Source organism: Brassica napus, chromosome C4 (genome assembly GCF_020379485.1).
Source record: "Brassica napus cultivar Da-Ae chromosome C4, Da-Ae, whole genome shotgun sequence".
Classification (NCBI taxonomy): Eukaryota; Viridiplantae; Streptophyta; class Magnoliopsida; order Brassicales; family Brassicaceae; genus Brassica; species Brassica napus.
This window is the reverse complement of record NC_063447.1, coordinates 16,445,700-16,460,657: the sequence shown is the minus strand read 5'-3', so window position 1 is coordinate 16,460,657 and position 14,958 is coordinate 16,445,700. Positions and strand designations below refer to the sequence as shown.

At 34.1% G+C, this 14,958-nt stretch overlaps 1 protein-coding gene across 2 annotated transcripts; it reads left to right on the top strand.

Moving 5' to 3' along the window:
- Positions 1-208: 208 nt before the first annotated feature.
- On the top strand, positions 209-3,890 carry LOC111205153. Of its 2 annotated transcripts, XM_048754865.1 has the most exons (15): positions 209-336; positions 414-494; positions 581-649; positions 705-768; positions 1,233-1,406; positions 1,511-1,624; positions 1,713-1,986; positions 2,097-2,187; positions 2,279-2,403; positions 2,485-2,566; positions 2,643-2,760; positions 2,866-3,023; positions 3,115-3,229; positions 3,307-3,513; positions 3,586-3,890. In XM_048754865.1, exons 11-15 carry the CDS (start codon positions 2,713-2,715, stop codon positions 3,772-3,774), a joined length of 717 nt encoding a protein of 238 aa, XP_048610822.1. In that variant the 5' UTR covers positions 209-336; positions 414-494; positions 581-649; positions 705-768; positions 1,233-1,406; positions 1,511-1,624; positions 1,713-1,986; positions 2,097-2,187; positions 2,279-2,403; positions 2,485-2,566; positions 2,643-2,712; the 3' UTR covers positions 3,775-3,890. The 2 variants fall into 2 exon arrangements, with proteins under 2 accessions (XP_048610822.1, XP_048610821.1); XM_048754864.1 differs by having other exon boundaries at positions 1,233-1,624.
- Positions 3,891-14,958: the final 11,068 nt, after the last annotated feature.

Genomic DNA, 14,958 nt, shown 5'->3' with positions numbered 1-14,958 from the left:
TTCACTGGGGGCTAACCACCGGCGCCAGCCAGATCTCAGGTCTTTTAGGGATACTTGGGATGCCATGGACCAGTCGACCACACCCATGTGGTTAATTATTTACTGTCTAAAATACCTAGTAATAAGTATTTTGAAAATATAACACTTAAATTTGATTTTTATAGTGAAACAAAACGATATTTTAAAACACTATATATATATATATATTTATGCTTAATGTCTCTTAATGTCTCTGACAATAATCATTCATCCATCCATGATCTTTAAGTAAAATTGTTCGATAAGAAAGACGAAAAGAAGATGACGACAGCAGTCGAGATGGCTTCACATTCTCAGGTCTCTTTTCTCCTGTTTGCTACGCATCAACAACTATCAATTCTTCTCCTCTCTCGCTAAATCAATTTGATCAACAGGTTTTAGTGGAAGATAAATCTAGTCTTAGAATCTTGACACTAAACAGACCAAAGCAAATGAATTCTCTGTGCTCCAACATGGTATTGGATCTTTTTTCTCTTGTTGTTTCTCCCAACTTTTCGTGTCCTAGTTTACATATTTGGCTTGATGAATTAATCTTCTCTAGATCACTCGGTTGCTACAATTGTTCCTTGCATATGAGGAGGACCCTAATGTGAAACTCCTCATCCTAAAGGTAATAAATATCTTTATCTCTTCTGGTTTGTACAAACTGAATATCTTCACCACAGGGTCAGGGAAAAGCCTTTTGTGCTGGTGGCGATGTTCGACCTGTTATTTGTGACATCGTACAAGGTATATTGCACACTCCCATTTTTCTTTTCCTGCTTACTTTCAGATTCTAAGTATTCTTTTCTATTTTCGAGGACTAGGCAAATGGAGACTCGGTGCCGATTTCTTCTCATATCAATACACGCTCAACTATGTCATGGCCACATATAGCAAAATTCAGGTATGTTAAGGTTGAAATAATTGATTTTGGGTCCAAATACAGGATATGGGTAGTTCCAAACAACTATCTATTATTATAAAAAACAGTTTTCTCCATCCTGGTTGCATTATGTCAGCTGCCACCTAGATAATTCGCTCTCTCTCGCGGCGACATGTGGCAGCGTCCGTGTGAAACTCGGCGTTTCATTTACTAGTTAAAACGTACCGGGCTTACTTCGTGTTTCATGATGGGCTATAGAAATGTTATACTCCGCGGCCCAAAATACACAACTCGCCTCTAACCCTACTTTTGATCTATCCCGTGAAAGCATTTGGATCATCTATTTCTGCGGCGGCGACGGATGACGCCTGCGTTTCCTTTCTATCGTCTGAAACGGCCGGAGTAATGGATTCGTCATTATTCCAATTTAATATGATCGCCCACCACAGACCCTTCGATGCGCCGTTCCTATCTCCTGAGCGATGAAGATCTGTATAAATACGTAAGTACTTCTTCTTATCTCCATCTCATACCCTTTCTATCTCTTGAGAAAATTTGATTCGTGTTATTATGGCTATTTTGAGAATCTTCTTCTCTGACTTGAAGTCCGGCAACTGCTCTTTCGTCGTCGAGGCAAGGCTGCTGCGATATTGGGAGGCGAGGAACGTCAAACGCGGTGGTGAGCTGATGTGGATCGATATGCTGCTTATGGACGTCAATGTAATGTAAGATCTATTCTTCCTTTTAATTTTTTTTATTTGGATCTGTTTCGATCATCGTCTAATTGTTTAGATCTTATTTGTTTCAGTCGACTATAATGCAAGCTACTATCAACGCTAACCGGGTTTCAAAATTCCGAGAGAGGCTCCCCACAGGATCGATGTATTCTGTCTCCGGCTTCGACGTTGCTCGGTGTGCTCAGAACTTCCACCTTGCAGACTCCCCCTTGATGATCCGGTTTAATGATTCAACTGACTTTGACGTGTTAGTCAATCCGGTCTCACCGTTACCGGAAGAGGGATTCCGGTTTTGTAATCAAACCGAGTTGGTCGGATTAGCCAACACGAACTCTCATCTTCCTGGTTCGGACATGATTATATAGATGGTCTTTTTATGTATTTTGGTTTAGTGTTATATGGATTGGTATCTGTTTAAACATGTATCGTCCTAATATTGCTATTGAATTGCGTAGATGTCATTGGTGAGATCACGGCCGTGAAGAGCACCGTGTGTGAGCCTCCGGAGGATAAAAACCGTGTCATGGTGACCGTTAGATTGGAAAAGTAATTTTATTCTGATTTATAAACTCTTCTTTATTTTCTAGAGATGCTTAATTATTTAAACTACAAAATAATGGCTGTTGCGAATATGCAGTGATGTGTCTGTTACTCTTAGCCTGTTCGACGCTCAAGCTGTTTCGTTTCACCAAAAGCTTGAAGGCATGCGTGTTGATCGTAAAGTGATTGTTGCCACGAACATAAATCCGTAGATGGTTGGAGGTATTATGTAGTTTCATTCCGTGTGATGTCATATGATATTACGTAATCTTGCATTTCATTATTTCACGTTGTGCTATGTAGGTCGTTTGTTCCTCAACGCAACATCGGGAACGCATGTTTATTATGATAAGGAAACTAATGCAGGAGAATCTTTCTTCTACAGGTAATCTTCGCCGGTATATAGTTTGTAAGTATTTATTGACAGGTTTAGTAACTGACATTTGTGAGATTTTGTACAGATTGGTGGCTAGGGACACTGGTCTTCCATCTGCTGCACCCCTGCTAAGGTCATATGGAAAGGTTTAGCCCATGACAATTGCTGAGCTAAATGATTTTATCATCACTGCCCCCTCTCAGGTAATGGTCTAACCAGTGAAAAATTAGCGCTCTTACATATATATATATATAGATGGTTTTTATATAGTGGTCTGACTGGATGTGATGATGGTTTCTCAAATGTAGGACATCGACTTTTTATGCACCGGGAGAGTCTCGCGTGTTGAAACAGACAATGGGTGGTGTTACGTTGCATGCTCTAAGTGCAGTAAGAAGTTGCAGAGATCTGTCTCTTCGTTCGAGTGCGTGCGTTGCAGTAATCCTAATGCAATCGGGTCTCTGCGGTATGTAACTTAAGTGGTATACAATATTAGTTAGTCCCGTTTTCAACACATGTGTCTCGTAAGTTTCACTTTAACTTTGTCTTTTCTTTAGCTATCGTGTTGAGATGGTTATAGCGGATGATACTGCCGAAGGGACATTCGTTTGTTTCGATGGTGTAATGACAAAGCTACACAATCTCATGGCAAGTGAGGCTGTTCAATTGTTGGTAAGATATACGTGTGATTTATACATGATTAACACATAACGTTACTAACACGCTTCCTACTACCATCTGACAACAAGGCTGAAGAAGGGGTGAATCCTGAGGACTCTATGATGCCCCCGTTTGTTGCAGCTATGGAAGTCAAGACTTACACCTTTCAAGTTCGAGTCACATCGTACAACTTCACCGTCAATCATAAGTCATTCACCGTCAATCATAAGTCATTCACCGTGTCTCGCATCATCAATGAGATTGACCGTGTGCCAGCCCCTGACTTTGTCGATAACGTAAGTTTAATATGCATTATGATGCTTCTCTATTACCAAATGCATGTGTGTATAACATTCTGAATGTATCAGGGAGGTGATGACAATGATGATGACGATGCACCAGATAGCACAGTAAGTCACGGAGAATTTGCTCCCGGCAAGGACGGTTGTGATACATCAAAGAGTGCTGGAAAGGAACAAGTCGGTAATGCGCGTAAGGAGGCGCGTGTTGAAAAAGATGGAGTATCAGTAGTTATCTTTTCATGTTTTGTGTTTTAATAACGTTTTCGCATTCTACTTCTTTTCCCGAATTATCTATCTATGTTATGGATATCTTCTGTTTACGTTTCCTTGCTTTTACTTTGTGGATTTTATGAATATTTCGTTATGGACCATTTCGTATCTGTCTTTATCTATCAGTCATATTGGTATTTCGAATAATCATATTTATATACTCACAAAAAATGTCATAATAATTGGTATAGGTGTGCTACAAAATTCAGGGTTTTAGGTTGCGTGCATACTTATACATCCATATCTATTATTATAAAAAAAATTACATAATATGATAGGTTTGTGTTGCATCTCGACCGGCTTCAAATTGATTATTATTTTTAGGAGTTGTAGTTTGACTATTCACGAGTTATGTGGATATAGATTCTTTAAAATCCGAGTAATGTAAGAAGTATAAACAATATGGGCCTAAAACGCAAACACTTGAGATAGTTTAGTATTCCACAATTTATATGAATAGCGGACCGGTACTCTAGATTGGTCAGAATATGTATTGTTAGATAAGACAAAACGAAAAATATTCTTTGGATATAGTAGCATCGTGAGTTACTCATTGTCGTACTTCACTTGATTGTCTCATTGTGATACTCACAATAAAGCAATGCTATATCAGTTGGTTTAGTGAAACACAAGATTTAAGATCATTATATGTATACGATATTTCCCCACGTTTATATTTGATGTATTGCGGTTATAATAAACATTATAATACACATTATATTTTCTTGGAACACAAAATTTAATTATATCATAGCTATAAAGATGAATTCCAAATGTTGTTGTTAGTTTAATAACTGAAAATGTTTATTATTGTGTGTACCGTGTCATATACGGAAAGTGGTTTCAAGGCCACACGTGTATTAGTTTATTTTGAAAACATAACATTTGATGTATCAATGATCTATCAATGCAATTATAATTGATTTAATATTCAGATATTTAATAATATTATGGCCTAATATTTTCAGCAAACAATTTCTATTTTTATAAATGGGTTTATTTTTATTATTATTTTATTTTATTTAAAAAATCCATTATAGTTGCATTGCTAGATCATTTACATCATGCTTATTGTCAAATAATAAAATTCGCCACATTCCTAAATTATTTTCGATACAAAATTCACGTGTATATATATGCAACATGAAAAAAAGGGGGCATGAATAACTTTAAGGATGGTTTGAATTTTTGAGTCATATTCATATAAAACATTTTATAAGTGAGTCTAATGAAGAATAAACTAAAACTAAACTTTTGAAATTCAACTAATATTAAAAATACAATGCTATTTATCAAATACTAGTGAAGGTTACTGGGGAAAATGGGCATTTAATTCCCGAAGTATTCGAAATCGGCAGTTTTAATACTCAAGTATTGCTTGCGCATATTTATTCCTCAACTAATAGTTGACTGCGCAAAATTGGGATCAAAATAGTCATCGGTTAACTGATAAACGGAAAATAACGGTTTCTGTCAACTTTTTAACTGTAGAATATTCTAATCATGATTTTGCGCAGTCAATGATTAATTGGGGAATAAATATGCGCATATAATACTTGAGTATTTAATTTACCGATTGAAAATACTTGAGGAATTAAAAACTCATTTTTTTCTTTATATTTCGTATAAGATTGAAAGTCACTAACATCAATCCCTTTAAAAAAAATATAAGTAAAAATATTTTCAAGTTAAATAAAATCATTATACGAGATATTTACCTTTAGAAATGGATTGTTGATTTTTTACAATGACATATAAAATAATACAAAATAATTACAATTACATCGTATTGTTGATGTACTTCATGTTTATATCGCTTTAGATGATTTTTAAAATAATTCATAGTTAGAAAGATTCATAATTTGAAATAATATACAAGATATTTAATCCCGGAAAATGATTTATTTAGTTTATAAAAGCATATAAAATAACATAAGATAATTACATTTGCATTGTATTGCTGATGTACAATATATGAATGTGTAAAGTACATATAATTATATATGATCGTCTAAAGTAGAGATCCAATGTACAACATATAATTGTCTAATAGATAAAACTCTCGTATATTGGTTATATCTAACTTGAGAATATTTCAAATTATGATTTTCTAAAAAAAAAAGAGTGTTGTTTTTAATTCCTTAAGTATTTTCAATCGGCAAATTAAATACTCAAGTATTATATGCACATATTTGTTCCTCAACTAATCATTGACTGCGCAAAATTATGATTAAAATATTCCACCGTTAAAAAGTTGACGGAAACCGTTATTTTTCCGTTCATCAGTTAACGGTTGACTATGTTGTTCCCAATTTTGCGCAGTCAACTATTAGTTGGGGAATAAGTATGCGCAAGCAATACTTGAGTATTAAAACTACCGATTTCAAATACTTCGGGAATTAAATGCCCATTTTCCCAAGGTTACTGTCATAGTAATCCAAAACAATAAAATTAATTATACTGATCTCATAAGTCTTTCATTATTGGTTCGTTTATAATATGACAAAGTAAACACATAACCAGTAAAATACTAAAGTTTCATTACTATTCCATTCCAGATATAATTATGATCTGAAACATATATATTCTTTTAGAAACTATTAAATTCAGTTATGACATTGTGTTTTAAGTGACGCAGCTTGAAGGTAGCCAAATTTATATCCTGGAATAAATAATTTGTGCACAAGTTTTGATTTTTTTTTAAAACAATTCCTAAAATATTTTTAAGAATGATGAATAATCAAGGATACTATTGTTTTAGTTTAAAATATTTATTAAAATTAAAAATATGATTTAATAGTTCTTATTAGTGTTTGTTTGTATATGATATCATTTTCTATCATAATTATTAATTCTTCATATATTAATATAAATCATATGAAATAGTTTTTATTATAACTTCCCGCCCGCAGGGGGCCGACCCTAATTATATATATTATATAGTTTTTTTACAATAGCTCTTTTTAATTTATTTTCACAAGAGAACCCTAAAAAAATGACCAAAAGATATTTCATTAAAGAGTAAATATATATTAATATATTAGGGTTAACTAATTTAGAGTTATGGTTTAAAGTTAACAGGTGAGATTTTGGGGGATTAATATATTAGGATTAACTAACTCGAGTAGGGGTTTAGATTCAAAGGGTGAGATTTAAAATGAAAAAAATTTAAAAATTTTAAAAATAAAACTTTAAATAGTTTCAAAAAATATTTTCGGACTAAAAAAATAGAAAATAAAATTAGAAAAAAAGTTTTAATTTGAATACATATAATTCTAAATTATATAAAAAAAATATTTATTTATTTATATTTATATATCTATAAATCAAGGGATATAATGGTCTTTTATCTTTTTAATGAACCACTTTTTGGCCTTTTTATCCCTGTGAGCTCTTTTTGAGACAAAAATTTCAAAATGGACTATTTGGGAGAATTTCCCTTTAAAATTAAATATTTAAAAAATAAAATAAAAATTAAAAATAGTATCAAAAAGCATTTTTCTAATTTCAACAAGAAAATTAAAAAAAAAATCTATAAAAAAGTTCGAATTTGAAAATATATAATTTGAAACTAGAAAAATTTATCAATTTATTTATTATTTTTTATTTATATATCTACAAAGTAAAGGGTAGAAGTGTCTTTTGCTTTTTTAATGAAACATATTCTGGTTATTTTCCTCCTTGAAGCATACGTTGGTGACAAAAAATTTAAAATTGGTTATTTGAGAGAATTACCCATATATCTATTATAATAAAGTTGACAAGTCTCACTTCTCATGAAGCCACCACAGCGAAAGGGGTTCCAAAATGCGACACGTGTCATCTCATTATTTATTCATTTCACGTTTTTGTTTATGTTAACGGACCAAGTGTTCTATTTAGTAAGTTATTAGGCTTTTATAATGGACCAATGATTTCCACCTTTTAGACGTTGGAGATGCAGAACAAAGCCGCAAGATCGCGACGCCTCGGAACAACTCCTCTGTAACAGCTGCAGTTTCATTTATTTGCTACTTCAATTCACCATTTAAGTTTCTCAGTTACACCATTAAATCTACTCTTTCCACTACGTCGTATTCAATATCTCTACTCTTACTCAATAGTTACTGAGGAAATTTGTATCTATAAATAAGGATGTATTTCTCCGTGAAACTCAATCCTCCTGCTACTCTGAAACAGCCACCTTGACCTTTTGTTATCCGACTTGAAAGCCAGTTGTTGTGCCAACACCGTTGAAGCCCGACTTTTTCAGTTTACCTGCTCGTCATCAGAGAAGATAATTACGATGAACAAATAAAATTTATGGTTTTCTAGAAACAACCTAAGCTTATCCACTTTCAAACACATGTGAGGGTTCAATCTTCTCGATTAACAAGTTTGATATCACACGGATTAACAATAGCTCTGTGACTCACCTCTTTCCATAAGCTTCAGTGACTTACTGCTTTTGTTGAGATACTTTATCATGAAGATCATTTTTGAAGATTAAGATCCAATGTATTTATCTGTACAAAGACAGAGATTGGTGAAGCTTGAAGGGAAATTAAGAGAAGAAGAGCGTCATTATAGAAAAAGGGAAATTTAGAAATACTTTATTCTTACTATTTTTGAGTGAGAACTATGGAAAAGAAAAAATGAATAAGAAATTTTTTTAGAGTCTTACTTCTGAAATTAGAGAGGAAATGAAGTTCTAAGAAAAATGTTGAAAAGCCAAAAAAAGTGAGGAGAAAGTCAAACAACAGAAGCAAGATGATGGAAGAAAAGAAGAATGGTGACATGTCCATACTTGTGCACTCACGTGCTCTGTTTACCCACTCTATACTTTTCTTCTTCATTATTAGAGAGAAATGCTAATAGTTTATCACAAAAAAAAAATGATAATAATAATTATTTATATTTCTACTTTTGTCTTTTTTTTCATGACTTTTGGGTATTTATAGAAATATTTTCTACAGTAGTCTATTTATATTACTCTAACATTTCACCAATTAAATCTGATTTTATTTTAATAAAAATATCTATATACAATTAATGGCCTGTTTCTATAAATACAAGAAGGCATGTGTTAAAACCAGAGCTTAAATATTAGCTCATGCGTGGATGGGTGGACAAGAAAACCGAACTAACTGAACCGAAACTCATCCAAACCAAACCAAACCAAAATCTATTATTAAATAGTTCGGTTTAAAACTAAAGTCACTGTTAGCTTTATTAACAATGTTTTTTTTTTAATTTTCTATTTAGTTTAGTTAACTTTGGTTTGATTGTGTTCTTATAAACTTTTATGATTTTTAAGGTTTTTGTTTCAGTTTTGTATTAGATTTAATTTACATAGTTTATTATTAAGAGACATTATTAGCGATGTTTTTTTAATTTTCTATTTATGATAGTTAACTTTGATTTGATTGTGTTCTTATAAACTTTATGGGTTTTAAAAAGATTTTTGTTTAGTTTTACATTGGATTTAGTTTACATAATTTATTTTTTCATAGTAACCAACATGATGATTTCGTGACCATGCGTTTATGTTTTAAAGCATGATTTCTCTTAAAAGAACTAAGCTACGGGAACCCGATTGAACGGAACCGAAACACAAATCAAGCCGAATACAAACCGAACCGAAACCGATCCAAACCAAACTAATTATGGTTTACTTCAGTTGGAAAAATTTTAGAACCAAATTAACGAGACCGAACCAAACTCAAACCAAATCGATAAAATAACCGAAGTGCCCACCAATACAGAGGAAAAAGGAACAAAGAAAGCGATTTTGTACCTGGAAAATGGACAACATTCAAGCTATTGACTCTGTGCTAGCCTCCAAAACGAAACCAGCCTATCTATGCAAATTGATCTTTTACATGCACACACACATACATATATATACTCGCAGGTTGTGTTCCAAAAAAAAAAAAAAAAATCTCGCAGATTCAACATAGACCGTTTATGGGAACTCATGCATCTTCTACTTATTCTTTTAAGGTTTTTGTCGATGAAGAAGAATGAATTAGTTGACAAATTTTAAGTGTTTATGCATAAAGACGGAGATGTTTCGTTTCTGAATTTAAATTATGAAAATTCAGTAAAGCAAGAAGAAGTTTACAAAAAAAAAAAGTAAAGCAAGAAGAATTTTTCATCGTCATTTTCTACCACGAGTGATGGCCATGAGCCATGAGATTAAGAAGTAATAATAAAATTCATGCTTTGTTCATTAATGAAGACGATCATACTCAATTGGTGCACCAACATATTTTTAAAAATGTTATAAGATTTCACATATATATTTTTCTTCTTATTATTTGGCCAAATATACATATAAATACAATATTTTATAGTATATATATATTTATAATCAATGAAGTATTTTTGAAATCAAATTAATTTTTAATTTTTAAAATCATAAAGATTAGTTATATTAATATCTTTATATTTTAATATTTTAAAATTACGTTTATTTATTAAAATAATTTACCATTATTATGAGAAAAAAATCAATTTATGTTATATGTTACTCTTACTTTAAATTTCAATTTTTGTTTAGTATAAAATGTCAACCCCATCAAACCACATGAAATGATGAAGTTGTGTTTTTTTTTTTTTTTTTCTTTTTACTTGTGTTTTATTTAATCACATAAACATAACAAAATGTATTAAAATAGTTAAATGCGACACTATGAAAATGAATGTGTCATAAGATGAAAACTAAACCTTTTTTTTGTTCACCTATGAGAGAGCATGTAAACTAAGACCATATCCATCCCTACTCCATATAAGAATATCTTCTAAAAAATTTCTAAGCCATTCAGCTTCTTCTGATGCTTTGTCTAAGGCTATGAACTCAGATTCCATGGTTGATCTGGCTAACACTGTTTGTTTGGTAGATTTCCATGATATTGCTGCTCCTCCTAGTGTAAAGACATATCCACTTGTGGATTTTGAGTTTTTAGAATCTGATATCCAGTTAGCATCACTGTATCCTTCTAAACCTGCTGGTTCTTTACCATAGTGAAGCCCAAAATCTTTGGTGTAGCGCAAGTAATTGAGTACCCTCGTTATAGCTTTCCAGTGTGTATGACCTGGATTACTTGTATATCGACTAAGTACGTTTACTGCATGCGCTAGATCTGGTCTAGTACAATTGGTCAAGTACATGAGACTTCCGATCACACGTGCATACTCGTTTTGTGAAACCGCTTCACCTGAATTCTTTGTCAAGTGCATTTGGGGATCTAACGGAGTTTTTGCCGTACTATTAGAGTAATTTTTAAACCTCTCTAATATTGTTTGAGCATAATGAGATTGGGTTAAGATAATTCCGTTTGAATTTCTTGTGACTTTAACCCCGAGAATTACATCTGCTAATCTCAAGTCTTTCATCTAAAATGTCCCTTTGAGCATGTTTTTTGTTTGATTGATAATGTCTTTATTGCTTCCAATAATGAGCATATCATCTACATATAGACATAGCAAAACATACGCATTTTTTGTAGTTTTGTAATATATGCATTTGTCACATTCATTTATTTTGAAACCATTTGACATCATCATATTGTCAAATTTTTGATGCCATTGTTTAGGAGCTTGCTTAAGTCCACAAAGTGACTTTACAAGTCGGCATATTTTGTCTTCCTGTCCGGGAACGACAAAACCTTCAGGTTGTTTCATGTAAATTTCCTCTTCTAAATCACCATTTAGAAAAGCGGTTTTTACATCCATTTGATGGATTTCTAGGTCTCTTAAGGTTGTGATTGCTATCATCAGTCTTATTGATGCTATTCTCGTTACTGGAGAAAATGTATTAAAATAGTCCAAGCCTTCCTTTTGTCGGAATCCTTGAACTACAAGCCTAGATTTGTATTTTCCACCAGGTTTTCGTGTCATTATCCATTTATTTCCTAATGCTTTGTAGCAAGGTGGTAAATCTGTTATGTACCATGTATAATTTTGCATGATAGAATCAAATTCACTCCTGGCAGCTTTGTTCCAAAATGGAGCTTCAGGTGAAGCCATGGCTTCTGCCAAAGTTTTTGGAACATTTTCTACTAAAAAAGCCATTAGGAAATCTTCACCAAAAGATTTTTCCTTTCAAGCTCTTTTGCTTCTTCGAGGTTCATCTTTTTCTTCATTTTCTGAAATATCATTTGTAGAAATCTCGACGTTTGTCTCAGTTTCTGAGTTTTTGACATTATCTCTTTCTTCTCGAGTTCGTTTTGAACCTTGTTTTTCTTTATATGGAAAAATATTTTCGAAGAAAGATGCATTTCTTGATTCCATGATTGTATTTTCATGAATGTCTGATATTGCAGATTTATGTACCAGAAATCGATAAGCATTACTGTTATGTGCATATCCGATGAAGATGCAATTCACTGTTTTAGGTCCAATAGTGACCTTTTTTGGTGGCGGTACCGCAACTTTTGCCAAGCACCCCCACACTTTGAGGTATTTATACGAAGGTAAATTACCTTTCCATAATTCATATGGAGTTTTGCTAGTTACTTTGTGTGGAATTTTGTTGAGGATATAGTTAGTGGTAAGCAACGCTTCCCCCCACATGTTCTGGGGTAACTCAGATTCCTGCAACATTGCATTCATCATCTCTTTTAGAGTCCGATTCTTGCGTTCAGAAACTCCATTAGATCCTGATGAGTAAGGAGCTGTAGTTTTATAGATTATTCCATGTTCTTTACAGAATGCATTGAATGGACCATCATACTCGTCTCCTCTGTCGCTTCTAACTACTTTAATAGTTGTTTTAAGCTGATTTTCGACCTCGAGTTTAAATTCTTTAAATTTTTCTAATGTTTCGTCTTTGCTATGTAATAAATATACATAACAATATTTTGTGTAGTCATCTATGAATGTCACAAAGTATTTTTTCCCACCTCTAGTTTGTATGTATTTTAAATCACATAAATCGGTGAGAATTAAATCTAGAGGTTTATTAGTTCTTTCAACACGAGGTGATGGTGTTTTTGTGAGCTTAGCCTGTACGCATACTTCACATTTTTGTTTACTTGTTTTTCATTTATGAATTAGATTTAAGTTCATTAATCTTTGTATAGATTTGTAGTTTACATGGCCTAATCTTTCATGCCATATATTAAAAGACTCAACCAAATAAGCAACTGGCTCTTTCTTATTCATTGAAACTTTTGGAGCTACCACTTTCGGAGGGACTGTCATTACATTCAACTTGACAAGTCCACCCTTAACATACCCCTTTCCCAAATACATCTCATTCTTCCTAATCACGAGCTTGTCCGCCTCAAAACTTATGGCGAATCCATTCTTGCTGAGCAAGGTTCCCGAGACCAGGTTCTTCCTCATGTCAGGCACATGCTTCACATTCGTCAGAGTGACCTCATGTCCAGCTGTCACCTTCAAAATCACATTGCCGCGTCCTTCAATCTTGGAGACTGCAGTGTTCCCCATCCTGAGCTTCTTCTGAGTCTCGCTTTTCTGATAGGTGCTGAACATCGCCCTATCGGTGCAAATGTGGGTGGTTGCACCCGTGTCATACCACCATTCCTTGGGGTTGTTGCTTTAAACCATGTTGGCTTCAGTCACCACAGCAACGAGATCCTCCTCAGTGAGATTTGCCTGAGCCTTCTCATCCTTGATCTTTTTGTGACACTCAACAGTCTTGTGCCCCACTTTGTGGCATTAGTGACATTTCCCCTTGAACTTCTCCACATTCGCATTCATTACCTTTGTTCTTGAAGTTTTTTCCAGAAGCCTTCAAGGCTGCAGCAGTTTTGGAAGGCTTGGTAGGAGAATTAGTGTGTGCCTTTCCTTTGCCTTTGTGCTCAGCCATGTTGACACTGTGCTCCTTAGCAGTGACCTTGTCAGGAGTTCGGTTTTTGGATTCCATCTGAAGCGTCATAATGAGCTCCTCGAGCCTCATCTTCTTCTTCTTGTGCTTCAAGTAGTTCTTGAAATCCGCATAGCTTGGAGGAAGCTTTTCAATGAAGCTGAGAATTGTGAATGTCTCTCAGATGGACATTCCTTCAGCAGCGATTTCATGGCAAATGAGCTGAAGCGCTTCCACCTGATCCATGATGGGTTTTGAATCCACCATTTTGAAGTCGTGGAATTTTGAGACCACATACTTCTGGCAGCCAGCGTCCTCACCTCTGTACTTCTTGTCCAGTGATCTCCATAGCTCTTTCGCCGTGGGGATCTCACAGTACACACGGTACAATGGATCAAAGAGACGACCCAAAATGTAACCTTTGCAGATGAAGTCGGAATGCACCCATATGTCAACAGTTGCGAGACTGTGAACATCATCAATCCCGTAAGGAATAAGGGGCTTGTCCTCCTGGATGAACTTGTCCAGCTTCATCGTTGTCAGGAAGAACATCATCTTCTTCTGCCACGTTTTGAAGCCTTTGCCATCAAACTTGTCTGGCATCAGTCCTTAAGTGAACACACTAGGGACAGCCTGAGGAGTTTGAACTGCCACCGGACCACTTGCAATTGCTGAAACTGAACCCGTATGATAAAGACCAGCACCGAATAGACTCCGGCGAGTGGTTTCATCAGCAGCATTTCCCGCAGGGAGGATAGTGCTTGTTGTTGCTGCAGCGTTTGACGCTGTGATGTTTCCAACGGTTGCCACAGTTGCATCAGTGGCTGCAACGTTGAGTCGAGTTGTTGTGACATCAATGGGGGTGTTGTTATCGTTCGTCATTTTTTTGTAGAGAAAACATGAAGACGGATTAGTACTCCAATCAACAAATAACATATTATTTTTAAGCAAAAAATAATAGTCTAAAATCGATTTTCATTTTTAGAGTTTGAACCAAATCATATCGATATAAGTCTTGAGAAAAACGTTTTGCAAACTCGCTTTCGCAGAAATCGTTTTGTATAGACTTAGAATGTTTCACAAACTCGCTTAAGAAAGCGGTTATTGAAAACGATTCATGTAAATAACATATTGTTAATGTATCAAAAACGTTTCGCGATAATGCTAGAAAGCAATCCGCAAAGCGTTATGAAACAAATAAGAAATGTTTCGCGGAAGGGCTATAAAGCAAATCGCAAACTCGTTTCCAAAAGAACATAGAAACGTTTCGCGGATAAGCATATAGCAAATCGCAAACATCGTTTGAATGAAACCATAACAGGTTTGTATGAATTGTATATGAATAAACGTTTTTC

Excerpts from the sequence above, each read along its gene's own strand:
- LOC111205153 (XM_048754865.1), top strand. The coding sequence starts at position 2,713 with ATGACAATTGCTGAGCTAAATGATTTTATCATCACTGCCCCCTCTCAG. Across the intron at positions 3,230-3,306 it reads GTGAGGCTGTTCAATTGTTG|GCTGAAGAAGGGGTGAATCC; the intron begins GTAAGATATACG and ends TCTGACAACAAG. Across the intron at positions 3,514-3,585 it reads CCCCTGACTTTGTCGATAAC|GGAGGTGATGACAATGATGA; the intron begins GTAAGTTTAATA and ends TGAATGTATCAG.